The sequence below is a fragment of the Microtus oregoni genome, unplaced genomic scaffold (genome assembly GCF_018167655.1).
Source record: "Microtus oregoni isolate MIOR12 unplaced genomic scaffold, Mior012 000005F_ref0000423, whole genome shotgun sequence".
Lineage (NCBI taxonomy): Eukaryota > Metazoa > Chordata > Mammalia > Rodentia > Cricetidae > Microtus > Microtus oregoni.
Genome location: NW_024543064.1, coordinates 29180161 through 29200497, shown reverse-complemented (window position 1 = coordinate 29200497; position 20337 = coordinate 29180161). Strand labels below are relative to the sequence as shown.

Genomic DNA, 20337 nt, shown 5'->3' with positions numbered 1-20337 from the left:
AACTCTAACTTGGTTAAAACATCTAATGTTAAGGCCAGTGAAATGGCTCCATGGGTAAAGGTGCTTACACAATGAACAGGGCATGGTTCCTGCTGCAGCTTATAGCTACTATTACCATAATTCTCTCATGTGTTTATTCCTGAAATATTTATTGATACCTATCAAGTCTCACACAATTGAGATAATGAGATGAGTATATTCTCAAGGTCTTACTGTCTAGAAGACCCTACTTAGGCAGGAGAGAGAAGCCATGCAAAATGACCATGTAGATTTGAATAAGTATTACCCAGAGAGCTGCTGGAGCACAGGACAGGGTCACCCTTACCTTACTCCATTCAACACAAACTGCCAGGGGCAGTAACTACTTTGAGAACAAGCACCAAGGAAACCAGCTGAAAAGAGAATATAGGCACTTCAAGGGAAAAGGCTAAACATTTTAAATAACTCTGGAATATTAGGTGCTTGTTAGGCTAATGAACCTGAAAGTGTCAGAAGGCACAAATCATAAAAACCCTTTCATGTGGCTGGAGAGGTGGCTGCTCTTTCTGGACCAGGGTTCAATTCTCAGCACCCACATGGCAGCTCACAACTGTCTGTAACTCCAGCTCCAGGGGATCTGATACCTTCACACCAGTGCACATAAAATAAAGTTAAATAAAAATGTCATGCTGAAGAACTTTCTTCAAAAAGCAAGGAGAAGCTGGGCAGAGGTGGTGTACACCTTTAATCCCAGCACTCAGGAGGCAGAAACAGGCAGATCTCCGAGTTCACGGTCCTTCTGTTCTCTACAGAGCAAGTTCCAAGACAGTCAGGGCTAGATAGAGAAATTCTGTCTTGAAAAAAGAAAAAAAAAAAAAAAGGAAAGAAAAGAGAAGATCTAAATAAGTTAAACAGGATAATAACATAGACAATTCTATTTAAACAGGAGAGTAACACAGACATCTATGTAAACAGGAGAGCAACACAGACAACTCTGTTTTGAATAGATGGTGCTGTGTATGTCTGTGGCCATGTGGAGGCCAGGGAACACCTTTGTGGAGGTGGTTCTCACCTTTTACCTTTACATGGGCTCTGGGGACTGAACTCAGGCCACCAGTCTTGCATGGCAAGTGCCTTTCCTCACCAAGGCATCTTCAGCCCAACTCTGTATGCTAAGGAGATCATCCGGGCTCATGAGGACACAGGATGAGGTGGAGTGGGGGTAGGGGCAGTTTCAACAGAAGTAGAGGAGTAACAGAAGACTCAAGACAGCAGTAAATTTGAGAACAGGAAGATACGTGAGTAAGTGCTGGCAGTTCATATTTAAATACCTAAAATGTAAATATTTGAAAATATTTCAAATTCTAAATGCTAATTGAATGTTTACAAACTGCCAGTGCCTTCTTATATCTTGTCTACATCTCCTAAGAAATGGTGACTTGAGAATATGGCCCTAAATCTAGGGCCTTGCATTCTATAACCAGATCTCACTCCCAGTGGTTTCTTCCCCACCTTTCTGCTGTATTCTGGTATGCATGCGTGTACACACACACACACACACACACACACACACACACACACCACGAACACACAGGGCATCACATTTTCAAAGTAAAAACAATAAACTAATCCACTTGTGGATTAGTCCATGACCATCATGGTGGGAGCATGGCAGCAGACAGTCATGGCTGCAGCAGTAGCTAGGAACTCACCTCTGATCTGCAAATTGCAGGCAGAGGAGGGGGAGGAAACAAGACTTGGCCTAATTTGGGCTTTTGAAACTTCAAAACTCAATCCCAGTGACACATCTTCTCCAGCAAGATCATACCTCCTAAGCCTTCCTAAACATTTCTACTATCTAGAGACTAAGCACTCAAATATGAGCCAATGAGGCCATTCTCATTCAAACTACCACAAATGTCTTAATGAAAAAAATGTAAAACGAAGTAGGACACTGGATCTGTTAATATATATGAACCCTGCCCATCTTTAAAGCAAAACCTAACATTCTATCCACTCTAAGGGTGTGTGAAACAAATACCTACTCAGACAATGAGGCTCTGCCAGAACATGGAGACCCAGGATTGCAGTACTGAAAGGGCTTTACCAACTAGCCATTCAGCAACACGCATTTTTGATGTAATACTTTTGTTACAGAGTAGTTCTGGCTGTCCCAGAACTCACTCTGTAGAGGCTGGCCTCAAACTCAGAGATCTACTTCCCTCTGCCACCTGAGTGCTGAGATTAAAGCCTTTTTTGTTTATTTGTTGGTTGGTTGGTTTGGTTTTTGAAAAAGGAAGTGTTTCTCTATGTAGCCCTGGCTATCCTAGAACTAACTCTATGTAGAACTCTAGCCTTGAACTCAGAGATGGGCCTGTACCACCACACTCAGCTCACAACACTCTTTCTCCCTGGTGGCACACGCCTATAATCCCAGCATTTGGGAGGATCGTATATGAGTTCAAAGCACACTTGGGCTAGACAATGAGACTCTATCTTAAAAAACTAAAAGGAGGGGGGCATATTGAGTTCATCATATAAAACATAAACAAATAACATAAGTCAGTTTATGTGTTCAGATTTACTTTTGGGGGTGGGGGTTTGAGACAGGGTTTTCTGGTTTCTCTGTGTAACAGCCCTGTTTGTCCTAGATTTAGCTCTTGTAGACCTGGCTGTCCTCGAACTCACAAAGATCCACTTGTTTCTGTCTCCCAAGTGTTGGGATTAAAGGAGTGTGCCACCACCACCTGGCACATTACTTACTTCAAAGCAAAATGATGACACCAACTAGAAAATTTTGATTGTTGGGGAATTTCGGTAATATACCTGGCTTATTATTCGGTAATAAGTACCTGGCTTATTTCTATGTTGTGTTTTACAGACAAGATTCAATACTTTTTTTTTAAGGCTCAATACTTTTAAAACTGGCACATACAAATAAATAGAAACAAACATAGGGTTAAAGGAATGGCTTGGTGGTAAAGAGCACTTGCTGCTATTGCAAAGGACCTAGGTTTCATCCTCAGCACCCACCAATCTATACTCCAGTTTCAGGGGATCCAATGACCTGACCTTCAAGGGCACTAAGCATGCACCAAAAGGTATATATGCATACACGCAGGAAAAACACTCATACAAATAAAATAAAACAGAAATAAACATTATCACCATTTCTCTAAAATAAACCAATATAAAATCTTCAAATAACTAAATATATTTTAAAATTCAATGTCTTAGCTGGGCGGTGGTGGCGCACGCCTGTAATCCCAGCACTCGGGAGGCAGAGGCAGGCAGATCTCTGTGAGTTCGAGGCCAGCCTGGTCTACAAGAGCTAGTTCCAGGACAGGAACCAAAAAGGCTACGGAGAAACCCTGTCTCGAAAATTCAAAAAAATAAATAAATAAAATAAAATAAAATTCAATGTCTTCAATAGCTAAAACCATGCCCATTATTCATACTGTGGAAATACGAATAAAGTGAGACAAGAAGAGCAAGACCCTCCATAGACTACAGCAGTGTGTCACCCACACGGTTACGGTTAAACACCTGACCCACAACTGAGCCTTGTCTGTCACGTTCCATATGTTCTAATCGAATAACAAAAACAGACCAGGTAAAAAAGACAATATTCAGGCAGATGTGGTATCACATCCTATAATCCCGCCACTTGAAGGCTGAAGCAGGAGGGTTTTAAAATCTCAACCAGAGACAGAAAACAAGAATTTTCCTGTTTATCATTTTATTTATACATACATACATACATACATACACACGCATGCACACACACACACATATACAATTTATGAGCAATACAAATATACAGGGATGGTAAAGAAATCTTAGTCTGGTTATGTTCATTTGGCAACTACTAATTAGAGTGTACGCATTATTTCCAAAAACCACTTCAACAGACAAAATACACATTAAAATTGAAATGATAATAAAATTGGTTCAGAATCCCCTAAGTACTTCCATGTATGATTTGGTATCCACTATTTCCAACTAAAAAGTCACCATCATCTAATTTTAAGGATAAATCAAACACAGTGCATCCCTAATATAGGTATTAGGGTCAAAGCCATTTCACTAATAAAAGGCTTTAGAAGGCATTTATCTTCTTTTAATTTCAATGTACTTTATTGTTGCTAGTGAAGTTAATATTTTAAAACATAAAAATGAAAGTACTTAAAAAGGAGTCGATGGCTCTTAAATTCCATAGAACACCCTATACTAAAGATAAACTTTAAAGCCATTAGCCAACCTCATTACCATAATGCACTAGAAGGGAAAACAGCAGACTCCATCTAAACATTATTTTCTTTTTATAAATGATAAATCGCAGGTTCAAACATTGCCCACCCTTTTCTTTCTGTTTTGCAGTGTTGGGAACTGAACCCAGGGACTCATACCAAGCAAATCCTGCCTCTGTGGTTATTTTGAGACAAAATCTCCCTATGTAATAGGCTGGTCTTGACCTCAAGATCTTCCAGCCTTGGCTTTCTCAGTGCTAGAATTGCAGGTGTGTGCAAGGGATTCCACCGCCCATCTCTTTCTAAGCTCAAATACAGGAATGTCACTTTGGGGTACCCCTTAAACACAGCACCATACAAGTACACATAATTCTAAATGTCTCTGTTTCTGCTGATAGAGCCACATACTGAACAGCTTTTCTGGGAGTTACTGGAAAGGACGCTGGGCAATGACTGCATCTAATTCTAATTCCGTCAGGCATTTGTGAACTTTTAATAGAAAGATAAGTAATAGGTCACCAAGTCCCCATCTTAGCTTATAAGAGACCAGTAACAAGTATCTAAATAGTCTAGCACAAAGGTAGTGAGCTGGTAACAGGGACAATATTAAAAGCACTGAGGTCTAAGGGTATATACTCCAGGACAATTAAGCTTTCTAATGCTCACTTATAGCATCTCAGAATCAGCTGTACAGGTGGCAGTTAGAAATCAATGTATAATATAACTAACAGCAAGAGAGAGTTCTAGTGCCATAATTATCAGAGCCTGATTTCCTGGGGAAAACAAGCTCAAACTTCCTAACACTTATGGCTTAGGTATAGCTAGACTGTGAAGTGCCCCAAAAGGAACAGCATCATCTCCATCAAAGAACAACATAGACTGTATCTCAGGAAAGATACCACAAAACCCTTTCTTGTACTGACCCTCCTGACCCTCCTCTGTCTTAAATACACCAATCCCATACTTCAGAAGATGGTGACAGGCCTCCAAAACTCCACTTGGAAGACTGAGAACACAAAGTAAGAAAGGACTTGATCCTCTGAAGCAGGACACATGTTAGAATAGTGCTCGCTTCCCTTCATCTGGGAGTCCAGACATCATCTCATCCGTCCAGCAACCTCGGTCAGTGTCACAGAACAGGAAGGAGGAGTCTGGATCCCGGATGACCCAGAACAGCCATTTCCTAAGTTGATGTTCTCCCCAGCCCCCCAACCGTGTGTGTGTGTGTGTGTGTGTGTGTGTGTGTGTGTGTGTGTGTGGTGCGCGCATCTCTCTTCCTGTCTGTCTCTCCCTCCCTGCCCCCAACCCCCCACAGCACACTGGCAGAAGGGTGCACTGGCCCTTTAAGAAAAACAAGTGAGCAGGAAGACCTCCGGCATCCACCTCACCCTCAGAGCCCCGTTGAAGATTAAGTTGAAGATTAAAGAAGGGAAGCACCGCTAAGTTACCTGCTCTGTCTCTGACACATCTCTTCCAGTACAGAACACCAGCAATTCCAAGAATGTGAGTCAAAATAAAGATGGTTGGCGGCAAATAAGATGAATCTAAAAGAGGCATTTCCAGGACTGTGTTTCTCCTCTTGATAGCCACAGGCAGAGCCCAGTGCTGACCCTGGATGCCTTTCTCCTGAGGTTACTGCTGTTCCTTACTATCAGCTCAGCGGCAGAGGCAGATGCCTGGGTTTAACGTAGTAAGAAACTTCTGGCAGCTTCTTCCATCTCGCCTCTGCCTGTTTTCAGCAAACAGCGGCAGACTGGGACTAAAACTGCACAGTGAGTCTCAGACAAAGGCCAGGAAACAACTGGTCAGCGGGGGAGGGGAAAAGAAAGGAGGAAGAAAAGTAAAAAGGAGGCCTAAGTCAATGTCAAGCTGACTCAAACCTCTATCTTTGGCATCCTCTGGCCAGCTTAAACAAACCTCAGACCCTTCTACAAGAAGGGAGGGTGTAGGACCAGAGGACGTCACACTCTGAACTTTCCATTCCCCGCCTGGTTGGAATGCCAAACTTCAGGATGCAGGCAGAAGGAAAGAGTCACAGAAGCACTAGAGAAACTCCTGCAGGGAGGAGGCAAAGGACACGAGAGCCTTGGCACAGACAGCAACCCTTCCACAGCTACAACTTTAGAGAAGAGCACAGGAAGGAGGATGCACACAAACCCCAGCTGACAGACAGACCTGAGGACTGGGCATCCAGCGGAGCATATCTACAAGTTTTGGGGGCTGGGGAGAAACAACAAAAGACCTATCACCAGCTGTTATGTAGTCGGTACACAGAACACCAAGACAGAAGGATCAGGAGTTTGCAGTCAGCATGGACTATGGAGTGAGATCCTATTTACATAAAAAAAATGGTAGGGGCTGCTTTACATATCTGTTGCTCTATTATTTCCCTGGTAAAAGGGAAAGATTTTAATCTATTGCCCAAGATGACAATGTGTTTTGATGGAGGACTAAAGTCAATAGGAGCTTTTAAATCCAGCATCATCTACAATTGTGTGCGCCTCTGTATTTCACCACTTAATGTGGCGCTTCATGCCTGTAAGGAAGAGCAGGGATGCAGGGCTGGATAGATGGCTCAGTGGTTATGAGAGTATACTGCTCTTGCAAATTTGGTTCCCAGTATCCCCATCTGGCGGTTCATAACCACCAGAACTCTAGCTCCAAGGAAATCAGATGCCCTTTTCTAGTTCCCATGGGCACTGTACACATGTAGCATACACACACATACATGTGAGAAAATAATAAAATAATTTTTAAAAAGCTGAACTAGAAAGATGAATCAGTGGTTAAGAACACTGACTGCTCCTGCAGAGAACTAGGGTTCAGTTCCCAGCACCTACATGATGGCTCACAACCACCTGTAATTTCAATTTCGGGGAATCAATGCCTTTTAACATGAAGGCATCAGACATGTACATGATACAGATGAACATACAGGCAAAACATCCATACAAATAAAATAAATAAGAATTTCAGCTGTCAGGGTTTGTTGACAAAAAAGAAAGGAGGGAATGGTGGGAGAGGGAGAAAAGACCAGGGTGTTGGCTGAGAAGCTGAAGGCTGTCTGGGAAGCAGAGGTTCCAGGGTTGGCGGGTAGCTGTGACTGGCTGTTCACTGTATGGGAGGCAAATGTGTAAAAAAATGGCCTTTTGGATAGTAGTTTTGAAATGCCAACTAGATGCTGAAATAAAACATTGAACAAACAATGGAACATACTATTCTAGAGTTCAGATATGTTCACACTTGGTCTTAAAACCCAGGAGACTTTATGATGTCATTTATAAAGTAAACATGAAGAGGGAAAAGATCAAGATCAAGGGTTAAGCCCTAGAAAACCTCCAGCATGAGATGTGAAAGAATAAAAACAGCAAGGGATTGTAAAAAATGAGGCATCAGAAGTGGATAACCAAAGGGGCATGCTGTCCCAGGAGCAGGTGAGGATTGAAATTGACTGTCAACTGGTGGAGGTCACTAAGTTCTTCATAAGGGAAGTATTGATAAAGTAAAGAAAATGCCCAATCAGAGTAAACCAAGAACAGATGGAAAGAGAAGAATCAGTGACAAGTGACGACAACTCTGTCAAGGAGTCTTGCAGTAAGAGAGATGTGTTAGCAAAAAAGAACTCTTCTTAGCATGTGCGATGTAATGAACATAACAGTGTTTGTTAAAGACATAAACACTGAAGAATACAAATCAATAGCACAGTACCGTGAAACTGAATTGTGCTCCCTTTTTCTCTAAAACAGAGCACTTCATTCAATTAAAAAGTAGGGGTTCACAGAGCTTCATTCACTCAATAAAAAAAAACCCAGCCTTAAATAAAGATGCCCTGGATACAAAGAGAGCTGCTTCCCCACAGTGGGGAAGCAAGCAGAGAAACTCCTCAGCTATGGTGTCCATAAATGGATTTGCTTGGAAGGAAAACTAACATTTATTATGCAGCTACTATAAAGCTGCATCAGGGCCAGGGGTGGTGACGCACACCTTTAATCCCAGCACAGGCAGGCAGATCTCTGTGAATTCAAGATTAGTCTGCCCTACATAGTGAGTTTAGGCCAGTCAGGGATATACATTGAGACTCTGTCTCAAAAACAAAACAACACATCAAAAACCTCCATATGTTATTTCATTTCATCTTTATGCTATCCCTGGGAAGGATATGGTCTACCTTAGATACATGACATCTCTGCACACAACAGGTAGAATCCTCCAGTCTGCAGCTTTTCCAAGCATATATGTGTATATTTTTGTGAAGGCAAAAGGGGAACAGCCTTTGAGAAAATAAAATAGATATATCACTTAGTGAAAATAAGAGATCTGTGCTCCGTCACTTACAGGAAGTGGTTAGAGGCTGGCAGAAGGGAGAGGCTAGTTTTCTTTTTAGATATCATTCACTATTCACAGAACAAGTCACTAAATGTCATGTTTAGCACCCAGAATGTTCCTACCTAACAGCAAAAGGACAGGGCCCTAAACCACCAAAGCACACATCCACACCCAAATATACCTGCAGGAATAAACTTAGTAGAAGAAAGGTGTATTATAGAGAGAACTAGAAACCTTAGGTTTCTGGAACTGTCAGGAGCCAGACATCAAGGTGAAGCCCTAAAACTCTTGTGGCCTACATTCCCTGTGAGTACTTGGCATCTATCTGTCAAAGGGCAGAGGATGTGATCTTCACACAAGTGAATTAGGAGACATCCATGACCATCTCCGTGATACTGAGACAATGCTAAACAACACCAAGGCCTAGAACATCTACAAATATTTCACATACTCAAGCATTCATTGGACATAATAAAATAGCAAAAATTTACTATTTCTTACTCGGCAAACCTGAGACATTAACATTCTCATAGCCAAATGGGCCTGTTTCACATCTAGATTATCATCTATAAAGCATTTAGTGCCTGTGGGTAATTTATTCAAGTTAAGGAAACCTCTACTTCTTTATCTGAAAATGATGATAACAGAACATGTCTTAATAAAGTTATGTGAGGATTAAATGACTTAATGCACTCAAGGTGCTTGACATACCCAATAATTAATGGTCATTATTGTCATTGCTCAGACTGCACAAAATTTTGGAAAACTGGTATCTGATCTCATCACCTCAACAACCTCACCTAACCTACCTAATCCCAGTCTCTCGCCTTCCAATCCTGACCTTAGTCACTACAAGATTAATTTCTTTGGTACATAAAAAATGACTAGTACATCTTAAATATTCCATTCCTTATTTGCAATTTTTAAATATTTATTTATTTTGATTTTACATTGTTGAATGTTTTAAGTCTGAATGCATGCTGTGCACTGTGTGCATGCAATGCCTGTAGAGGCCAGAAGGGGGCACTGGAGTCTCTGGACTGGAATTACTGCTGGCCAAGATGGTTGTCAGCCATCATGTGGGTACTGCAATTTCTCTTAACCACTAAGCCATCTCTCCAGCCACACTTAATTAGTAATGTCTTCTAAAGTTTCTGGTTTCTTCCTGCCAGGAATTTAAACCCCAAACTGCCTGGATTTACAATATTCTTCGCATTTGCATTGTGCTATTTCTCCGTTCAATCACTGAACACGAATCAGATTTCTAGTAATCATCAAGACCAGTTTATCTACGGAATTTCCCCAACTCCCCTTCCTTTCTTATTTTATTATATTTCATCTGTCTTCCATGATGTAGGACTTTATAATGCAGTTGAACACATTCTTTTAATCCCTCACTAGATTGCTTTAAGTTATTTTAAAGGTGTATGAGTGTTTGCCTGAATGTATACATGTATACATGCTTAGGGCCCAAAAAAGCCAGAAGGGGGCATCAGATCCACTCAAACTAGAGTTACAGATGGCTGTGAATTACCACGTGAGTACCGGGTCCTCTGCAAGGACAGCAAGTACTCCTAATCAATGAGTCATCTTTTCATCCCCTTGATTTTGTTGAAGCTAGATGAATGCCTGTTGGGGAATATTTTCAGGTGTGTGACTTTTGTGTATGTTGCATTTGTTTAAGTCTTTGAAGCTGTAATTCTTTGCCTGTCTAAAACGCTTGATGGTCTAATGAATAATAAATAGCAAGGCAAGAGCAAGGATAGGCGGGGCTGGCAGGCAGAGAGTATAAATAAAAACAGAAACAAGAGGAGGAAGATATCAGGGGCCGGATACAGAGTAAGAAGGAAAGGTAGCCAGGAATAGAGAAAGATAAAAGCCCCAAGGCCAAAGACTGATGGGATTTTTGTTTGTTTTGTTTTTCCTTGAGACAGTGTTTCTCTGTGTAACAGTTCTGGTTATTCTGGAACTCCCTTTGTAGTCCAGGCTGGTCTCAAACTCACAGAGATCCACCTGCCTCTACCTCCCAAGTGCTGGGAATAAAGACCAACACCACCACTGCCCTGCATAGATGGAATAATTTAAATTGAGAAAAATGGACAAGAAACAAGTCAAACTAAGGCTGGGCATTCATAACTAAGAATAAATCTTGGTGTATGATTTACTTGGAAGTTGGATGGCAGACCCCCCCAAAGAGTAAAATAGACAACAAATGCCTGTATGTTTTTCATAAAATCTTAATAACTGGATATTTGTGGAGTGAGCAAATAGCTATTGAACAAAAGGGTCTAAAAAGTGCTATATAAGAGTTAGGTGGCAGAACACTTACTATGTAAGAGCTCAGTGGTAGAATACTTACCTAGCATGCTCAAGGCCCTGAATTTGACTTAGTACCATGGAAGGAAGGGAGAGAGTGACAGACGGAGGGAAGGAAAGAGGTACATAAGGGGAAACAAACTCAAAAGAGTAAAACTGAGACCAACAAATCAGGAATATTCCCAAATATGAAAGCTTCAGTTCCTTCTGAAACTACACCTACTTCACAGAGTAGAGGACCAGCACCTAGAAAACCATTCACCTCAGCACAGGGACAACTCCAAGAGTTCTAAGTAGTCGGGTCCCTCAGGCAATAAGCACAAAGTGAGGAGTCAAACCACCTCTACTGATGGACTTTCAGATCTACCTGGGAACTTAGAGAAAGATGACCCCAAGGACACATGTGCAAGCTTTCCTCTTTCCTGGAGCTGTAACAAAGCCAGGCACATCTTTAGTCCCAGCACTCAGGAGGTAGAAGTACATGGATCTCTGTGAGTTTGAGGCCAACCTGGTCTATAAAGTGAGTTCCAGAGGAAGAGATGTGGTGTGGGAGGTCCTTCTGTCTGTGTGTTGCTTTTATTGGTTAAATAAAATTGGTTGAATAAAGAAACTGCCTTTGCCTGTTGATAAGGCAGAACTTACGTAGGTGGAGAAGACGGAACTGAATGCTGGGAAGAAGTCAGAGTCAGAGAGACACTATGGAGTCGCCAGAGTCAAACATGCCGAAACTTTGCCAGTAAGCCACTGCCACATGGCGATACACAGATTAATAGAAATGGGTTAAATTAATATGTAAGAGTTAGCCAATAAGAAGCTAGAGCTAATGGGCCAAGCAGTGATTTAATTAATACAGTTTCTGTGTGAATATTTCTGGTCTAAGCTAGCCGGGTGGCTAGGAACCAACAAGCAGTCTCTTCCTACAGAGATGGAGGAAGGGGGGTGGGGAGAGAAACTGGTCTATTAATTCAGAAATTCTACTTCTGGAATTCTTTCCAGATATGGATTGTGCCTGGCATCCAAGCTCTGGACACTCTGCCCAGTTCAGCAGTTGCGGCTCTTGAGAAAGGCAAAGATAAGAGAAACGATAAGCTGAGGGACAGAGTACAGAATGAAGTGGGGGTGACCTGGGAAAGCAGTCTCGATCAGTCAGTCAGTCAATCTGTCTGTCTGTCTGTCTCTTTCCCTCTGACCAAGACTTTAATATGATCTGTTAACCAAATCTACTTCCAAATTGTGGCTTCATACTGAGGGAGGTGGCCCTTGTACGTATCAGGAAGCTGTGAAGGGGGCATCCAGAGTTCAAAGCCCTTAGCTACATACACTGAGTTGGATGCCAGCCTCCTTATATGAGACATTGCATGCTGCCACCACCACCATCACTGAGTTCTGGATTCATCTCTAGTTGTGTTTCTTTGAAGCAATTCTTACATTCTGTAATCCTTAGTTTTCTCTACTGTAAAAGGGAAGTATTAAAGATAAACTTCAGATGTCCTGAGATACCTTTAACACAAAAAGGTAGTACAATTACTTGGCAGGTCTGTATCTACAGTAGGTAGAGATGTTCAAGTCCCAGCTGACCATGAGACGTACACAAATTATCCATTGAAACCAGGCTTTGGCCTACAACAGCTAATTTTAGGTCCTTAACAGTTTTTCAGACCCTGGCAATAACCCTAAATGAAAAGGAAGAATTTGTCAATGAAAACAAAGGTAGACCCGTGAGTTTCTTTCCAACTGCTGACCTCTTAGGCCTGGTCAAGACTCAAATCTAAGCCTGGCATGCTGTTACACACCTCTAATCATAATAGACAGAGGCCAGGCTGGTCTACACAGTGAGTGCCAGACCACCCAGAGCTACAGTGAAACCTTCTCTCAAAAAAACAAAAACATCCAATCTATCACATTAGAACTATTTCATTCTTTCTTGAGAGTCTACCACCAGGCTCTGCTTCTAGTTAATAACACCTTTGCCCTAATGACCCTGCCCAGAACTCAAGGGTCAACACCACATAAAATGTACTCAATAGGCGCTCCCCCGTGAGTTCATTCATAATTATGGGATCGTTACAAAGCTACCTACATTCTGTGCTTTGCGTCCATAATAGGGATGAAGGGGGGGTAGGGGGGAGAGAAACTTTCTCAGAGTAGCTACCCAGGTTAAAGAATTCCTGCATTTCCTTTGTCCGTTCTCCTCCATTTCTCAAAGACCTACTCCTCAAAGCAAGGCATGGAGACAAGCCTGTAATCCAAGCACTTGGCAGGTAAAATAAGAAGAATCGGGAGTTCAAGGCCAGCCTCAGCTACACAGTAAATACCACAGTATCCAGGGCTACATAAACAAGACCTTGTCTCAAACAACCAAAATAACAAAAAAAAAAAAAAAGAAAGAAAGAAAGAAAGAAAGAAAAGAAAAGAAAGGAAAGGAAAGAAAGGAAGAAAGAAACTGAAATTAAACAAAAGCAATTTCTCTCCACCTTGGTTTCATTCTTTCCCAAGCATCTGGAGAGGCACATCCAGCACACCTGTAACCCCAGCAGCTGGGAGGCAGAAGCTCACTTGAGTTCTCGAGACCAGCTTAGACAACAGAGCAAAACTTCATCTCTAAATAGAACAGAAATACCTGGTGTCTGGAATAAATGATCTTCAAACACTCAGTAAACTCACAAAGTTTTTACTATAAGCTCCAATTTTTTGCTAACGCTCTAATGTGTATGCATAAAATGTGTGTTATTCCTGCGCCAATGCACTTGGGATAACATTCGATAGACAGGAAATCTGGTCTACCATAGGCTTAGTGAGTCTCATCTGGAGCCCAAACCCCCAGTGACCCCTACTGGACAAAGACAGATACAGAAGACTAAACTGTCTGTTGCATTTCTTCTAGTAAAATATACACAGAACCTTGATCTTGTACGCTCAAGCCTGTCTTATGCCTATGGCACAGGAGGAATGGTGACGGTCCTTTCATGGGAACGGCATCACCGGAAAGCCAGTGGAAGCCAGTGTCTGGGCTGTAATGAGTCCTCCAAGAAAAAGAACAGACAGAGAAGGTGCAGTCACTGTCCCTGACCTTGAGCAACCCCTTCCACTGCTGTGGTGACACACTCTCAGAAGAGCCCGGGAACTCATTGCAGTCAGGGCCACTCGGCATGCCTGGTGAGTAATACTTCCCCAGAGTATCCTCCCAGCTGCCCATGACTGAACAAGTCATAAAAGGAAATCTGGGTAACAGTGTCAGTTTTAAGGAAAACACATGGCTCATCCTGAAAACAGACAGTTCTCTAAATAGTGACTATTTAGAGATAGTAATAAAATAATTTCAACCACTGTAGGGCTTAGAATTGCAGTGAATTCACTCCAGTTTCAGTTGGTAGCAATGCAGAAACAGAAAAAGGTAAAAATGTCAATTAGTAAAACAAGTCCTGATGTGGGATTCTCCTCTGTGTGTTTTATTGCAAAGAAGCTACTTTGACCTATAGCAGGGCAGAATATAGCCAGGCTGGAAGAGATATACAAAGAAAGAGTAGAAGGAGGCAGAATAGTTTCCAAAGGAGACAGATACCAGATCCTTATCAGTAAACCTCAGCCTCATGCCAATACACAGATGAATAGAAACGGGTTTATTTAAGACATAAGAGTTAGTTAATAAGAATCCTGAGCTAGCAAAGTTAGACAACAATAAGGACACTAAAAGAGACTTACATAGATCTAAGCTACATGGGAAGTAGAAAGTAGAAAAAGACAAGATCCCCTGTGTAAACTGGGAGCATGGGGATCTTGGGGGAGGACTGATGTGGGGAGGGGAGAAGCAGGGAGGGGAGCAGAGAAAAATGTAGAGCTCAATAAATATCAATAAAAATGTATAAAAAAAGGATCCTGAGCTAATAGGCCAAACTGTGTTGTAATTAATATGGTTTCTGTGTGATTATTTGAGTCTGAGCAGTCGGGAAACTATCTGTGAACAGTCTCTACCTACAAAGCCTTTCTCTGAAAACTGAAGGCCACAGTTTCTAATTTGCATAAAACCAAAAGTGATGGGCATGAGGCAAAGCAAGCTAACCCAGGGAGCTGGTTACAGGTCATGCACTGCTTTATCTGGTGGAGACAACAAGCTAGTCCCATGATCACAGTGTGAGGGCAAAGCCCAGATCTGTCATCTCAGAGGAAGGAAAGACCTTGTATTTACCTGCCAACCTCAAACGCCCAAAGGAGAGTTAAGAAAAAGAAGAGCGTTTGCATTACTGGTCAGTGAGCGACAGACATCTTGACACTTAACATTTCCTATTTAGGTGACAGCTGAAGCTCAATTTTCTTCCATCTGGGGTATATGAAGTTCTGACTCTTAAAAACAAAAATCTGGAATTTATTCCAATAATCTCAGAATAGATTCTAAGAGCTGTCAGGCAGGTGAGAAAATTTGTGGCTACTTTTGTCAGTTTACTTCAAAAATATTTCCAGGGGCTGGAGAGATGGCTCAGCACTCAAGAGCTGTTCTCCCAGAGGGCCAGGCTCTGATTTCCATCCCTACACAGTGGCTCACAGCTGTCTGTAACTCCAGCTCCACGGGATCTGATGCCCTCTTCTGACCTCCACGGACAGCAGGCACACAAATGGCGTACAGGCATACATGCAGGAAAAAGCACCCCAATGCATAAAAAAAAAAAAAATCTCTAAATGAACAGTCAAATTTGTCTTAAGTTTTTTGTTTTTGTTTTGAAGACAGAGTTTCTCTGTGTAACAGCCCTGGCTGTCCTGGAACTCCCTTTGTAGACCAGGCTGGTCTCAAACTCAGAGATCCACCTGCCTCTGCCTTCCTAGTAATGAGATTAAAGGTGTGTGCCAATATCACTTGGCTGAAATTTTTTAAGTTTTTAACTAGGACTCAAGAAAGTTATACTTTACTATTATACACAAAATTAATCATCTCAAAGATGTTATATATCACAGTTTTGTTTTGTTTGGTTTAGTTTCCTTGAAATTTGGGCCCTACCAGTACCAAAATAATCACATTCCTAGCTCAGAAGTAGGGAGGCATGGAGGGAAGTGGGGAGAGAAGGAAGAAGGGAGAAAAGAGAATTATTTATGGTATACCTAATTACTAAAGGCAAAATATGCTAAAGAATTTCAGTAAGAATTAAACATAAAATACCGTCTGGCTAATCTTGGATAACTCAGAATGTCTAAGTAATACACCAGACCATATGTAGATATTTAGCAAGTCAAGAACTCAAGAATGAACTTAGAGTTCTGAGTGTATGCCTAGTACTGCATGACTTCCAACCACACTGCATCTACTTACTTGTTCATAGGAAGTCAACACTCTGGATCTCTACAGTCTTTTCTAGCTCAAAAACTCTTCAGGGGCTGGAGAGATGGCTCAGAGGTTAAGAGCACTGACTGCTCTTCCAGAGGTCCTGAGTTCAATTCCCAGCAACCACATGATGGCTCACAACCATCTATGAGATCTGGCGCCCTCTTCTGGTGTGTGGGAAGCAGAATGTCATACACATAATAAATAAATTAATTTTAAAAAAAACTCTTCAGTTCTGTGAAATATTTACTTTCTAGGTACTACATTAACTATTACTGGTAACAAAAAGACAATTACAAAGCTGGTCTCATAGTGAGAATCCACTAGGAAAATAACATGTATATAAAGTAATTTTCACACACGTGTTTTGTTTTGTCCTGATGGCAAGACTCAAGGACTCGGGTAGGGAGCTTTAGAAACCCAGTTGAGGGCTGGAGCAGTGCTCAGTGTCCGGGGCTGGAGGGGTGGCTCAGTGTCCAGGGTTGGAGGGGTGGCTCAGTGTCCAGGGCTGGAGGGTGGCTCAGTGTCCAGGGCTGGAGGGGTGACTCAGTAACTGGGGGCTAGAGAGGTGGCTCAGTGTCCAGGGCTGGAGGGTGGCTCAGTGCCCAGGCCTGGAGGGGTGGCTCAGTGCCTAGGCCTGGAGGGTGGCTCAGTGTCCGGGGCTGGAGGGTGGCTCAGTGGCTAACACCAGAATTCAGATCCCAGCACACACACTGGCTGACAACTGCAGTTTCAGGGTTTCCAAAGCCCTCATCTGGCCTTTGCTGTCACCACATGCACGTGGCACACGCGCACACTCACACACACACACACACACACACACACACACAGAGGTACACTCAGGTACACATATAATAAAATGTATAAATAAATTTTTAAAGGAAGAAATTCAATCAAATAGTCATTGCCTGTTGGAAAAAATCAGAAAAGGCTCTGCATGTGAGGATAGGCCTGGAACATTGCCAAGGATTTAAGCATCTGAAGTAAGAAGAGTCGACCTTCCAGAAGGAGAGAATGTTCAAGAAGGAGAGTGGAAAAGAAAAGGTGTACAAATATTTAGAATAAAGCTTGTGAATGGGGTGGTAAGAGAAAACAGAAAATTAACTTCTGCCTAATTTTAGTTATCTACATTTCTGAAAACTTCAGAAAAGTGACCACAGGAATAAAAAATTCCACAAGCCTACAGAAAAACAAAACAAAACAAAAGATATCAATTAAAAAAATGATAAACTGCAGAGTAGATGAACAAATTTTTGTTGTTTTTGTTTTTCAAGACAGTGTTTCTCTGCGTAGCCCCAGCTGTCTTGGAACTCGCTCTGTAGACCAGGCTAGCCTTGGCCTCGAACTCAGAGATACACCAGCCTCTGCCTCCCGAGTGTTGGTATTAAAGGCGTGTGACACAACCACCAACCAGCTCAAACAAATATTTTTCTTTTAGTTGTGTGTAAGGGCCTGTGTGTCGGTGTGTGTACTGGAGCCCTCAGAAGTCAGAGATGTTGGATGCCCTGGAGCAGAAGGCACAGGAAATGGAAGCTGGGAATCAAATTTACTGCCCTGGACTAGATAGCCGGGCGGTGGTGGGGCACGCCTTTAATCCCAGCACTCGGGAGGCAGAGGCAGGCGGATCGCTGTGAGTTCGAGGCCAGGCCAGCCTGGTCTACAAGAGCTAGTTCCAGGACAGGCTCCAAAACCACAGAGAAACCCTGTCTCGAAAAACCAAAAACAAAAAAAGAACAGCATTGCTCTTGAGCACTGAGCCATCTCTCCAGCCCCAAATAGTCAGAAATTTAAATTTCCTGGGTTTGATCCCTGGCACTGTTTTTTTTTTTGGGGGGGGGGGGTCCCTCTTAAAAATTTTTTATATGTATTATTTTGTGGTGTGTGTGTGTGTGTGTGTGTGTGTGCGCGTGCGCGCGCAATGACCTATGTGTGAGTGGTGGAGGACAGAGAACAATCTTGATTGTAGTACTTTTTTGGAGACAGGTTCTCAGGCTTACAACTCAAGGACACACTAAGTAGACAAGCTGAGTGGACAGGAATCCCAGGGATCTGTCCGCTTTCTACCTCATCAGTCCTGGGATTAAAAGTGTCCCACTACAGCCAGCTTTTTTGCATGCAGGCATCCTAGAACTCAAACTCCTAGAACTCAAACTCAGGTCTTTGTGCTTCCAGGAGAAGCTCTTTACCAACTTAACTATTTCTCCAACCCGTGGTTAATTACTCACCAATCAGCTTAAGAACTAACACTAAAACATAAAACATTAAACTGGTGTGTGTGGAAGGGGTGTGTTATAAAGCCCAGGTAATCCTCCTGTCTGCCCTAATGCTGAACATTTTAAAGGAGATTCTAACATCATTCACAGCAACAAAACTAAACAATCAGAAGGAATTTACATGAAAAACAGGCACTGGTGGAAATAAATCAAATTAAAAACAAACAAAAAAACCAGGAAGAGCAGGGGAGACATCTGACTCAGAGGCCAGTAAGATGGCTCCATAGGCAAAAGTACAAGCTTGGCAACCTAATGTTTTGTTTTGTTGTTTTTTCGAGACAAAACATTGGTGCTTTGGTGTCTGTCCTGTAACTAACTCTTGTAGACTAGGTTGGCCTTGAACTCACAGAGATCAGCCAGCCTCTGTCTCCAGAGTGCGGGATTAAAGGCATGTGCCACCACCACCCAGCTTGGCAACCCAATTTTAATAGAGGACACCCACTAGGTAAGCAGCGTGAGAAGAGGTTCCCCAACTGCAAAATGAGGAAGGAGGGGCAAGGCAAGGGATTTAGGAGTCGGCCCACTTAGGCTGAGTACTGAAGAGATGGCTCAGCACTCTGGATGCTCTTCCAAAGGACCTGGGCTCAGTTCCCCATGTCTATGTGGTAGCTCACAACTGTCATTAACTCTAGTTCTAAGGGATCCAATGCCCTCTCTGACAAACCATGGTAAACACATATATACACATGCCTTCATACATTCAGATCAAATGTTCATTATATAAAATAAAAATAAATCTTTAGAAGTAAAAAAATAAAACAATGAGAAAGAGTGCTAATGAGTAGAAGAAGTTTGCCTAGAAGACCTGAATTTGAGTCCTTGTACCGGAAGGATGGCGTTTGAGCCATGGGTAGTGTCACACAAAAAGGACTATAAGGCTCAGGTACAATGAGAGTTCCAGGACAGCTCTGGACACACAGACCTAACTTAAAAAAAATTAAAAAGACAAAAAACAAAAGAAAAGTTGGGCAGGACTATTTAAAGTCTTAAATGAAAACTTTGGCTTTTACTCCATAGTCCATAGAGTATTTTCTGAGGAGGGTGAGGAGAGAGACCTTGAACACTCTGGCTAACTGGGGTTTCAGAATGTTCTCCATGACCGGTTGCTGTTCCACCTTTCATTAAAGACATCTAGCTCTTTTCAAGGAGAAAAGACAGCCTATACATTTTGTATGCCACGAACAAGAACATGTCAAGTTTCAAATTATTTCTGCTCAGTTGCATGCATCTCACCTAGTAAGTCAAGGATGACTTGTAAAACTTAATCACAAAGACAACCTTTGGGAAGCCCCCAAACTAAATTTCCCCTAGGGAGCATGTCTCCCTGGGACCTTTGGCACTTTAGGTTAGAACTCTGTTAATGATCTGTTCTTCCATGGAGAGAGGCCGAGAGCAGCACAGCTGGTGAGGGGGAGAATATTGCTAAGACCAGGAAGCGCAGCACCCTTGTCTGTAAGTTCGGCCCCTCCTGACTCACTTCCTTCTTCTCAGCGATCACTTTTCACCTCGCGTGGACTTAGTTCTGTCTAAAAGCAGAGATCATGGCCAACCAGCCAGGAGGCTTCTGGTGAAGACATTATCAAAAAACAAGCAATTTCCCCCCCCCTCACTTTGGAATTTTCAATTTTTTAGTCTTGATTATGATATATCACAAAAAGTAATGTCAGCTGGGCAGTGGTGGAGCATGCCTTTAATCCCAGCACTCAGAAAGCAGAGACAAGTGGATGAGTTCAAGGCCAGCCTGGTCTACAGAGTGAGTTACAGGAAAGGCTTCAAAACTACAGAGAAACCCTGTCTCAAAAAACCAAAAAAAGAAAAGAAAAAACAAAAAGCAATGTCTTCTAGTTTTGGTGGTGGCCCATGCAGCCTAATGTCTATGTAC

At 42.3% G+C, this 20337-nt stretch overlaps 1 protein-coding gene across 22 annotated transcripts in view; it reads right to left on the bottom strand.

The window, feature by feature from the left end:
- Positions 1 to 20337, bottom strand: part of Macf1 (microtubule actin crosslinking factor 1) — a 338997-nt gene that overhangs the window by 214610 nt on the left and 104050 nt on the right. Inside the window, exon 1 of one of the 22 annotated variants that reach the window (XM_041651092.1) lies at positions 5678 to 5908. The exons of the other annotated variants lie outside the window; for them this stretch is intronic. Coding sequence (XP_041507026.1) covers positions 5678 to 5786 — 109 coding nt within the window. The 5' untranslated portion in view covers positions 5787 to 5908. Of the gene's footprint in view, positions 1 to 5677; positions 5909 to 20337 lie in introns of those variants that run through there. 22 annotated transcript variants of the gene reach the window in all.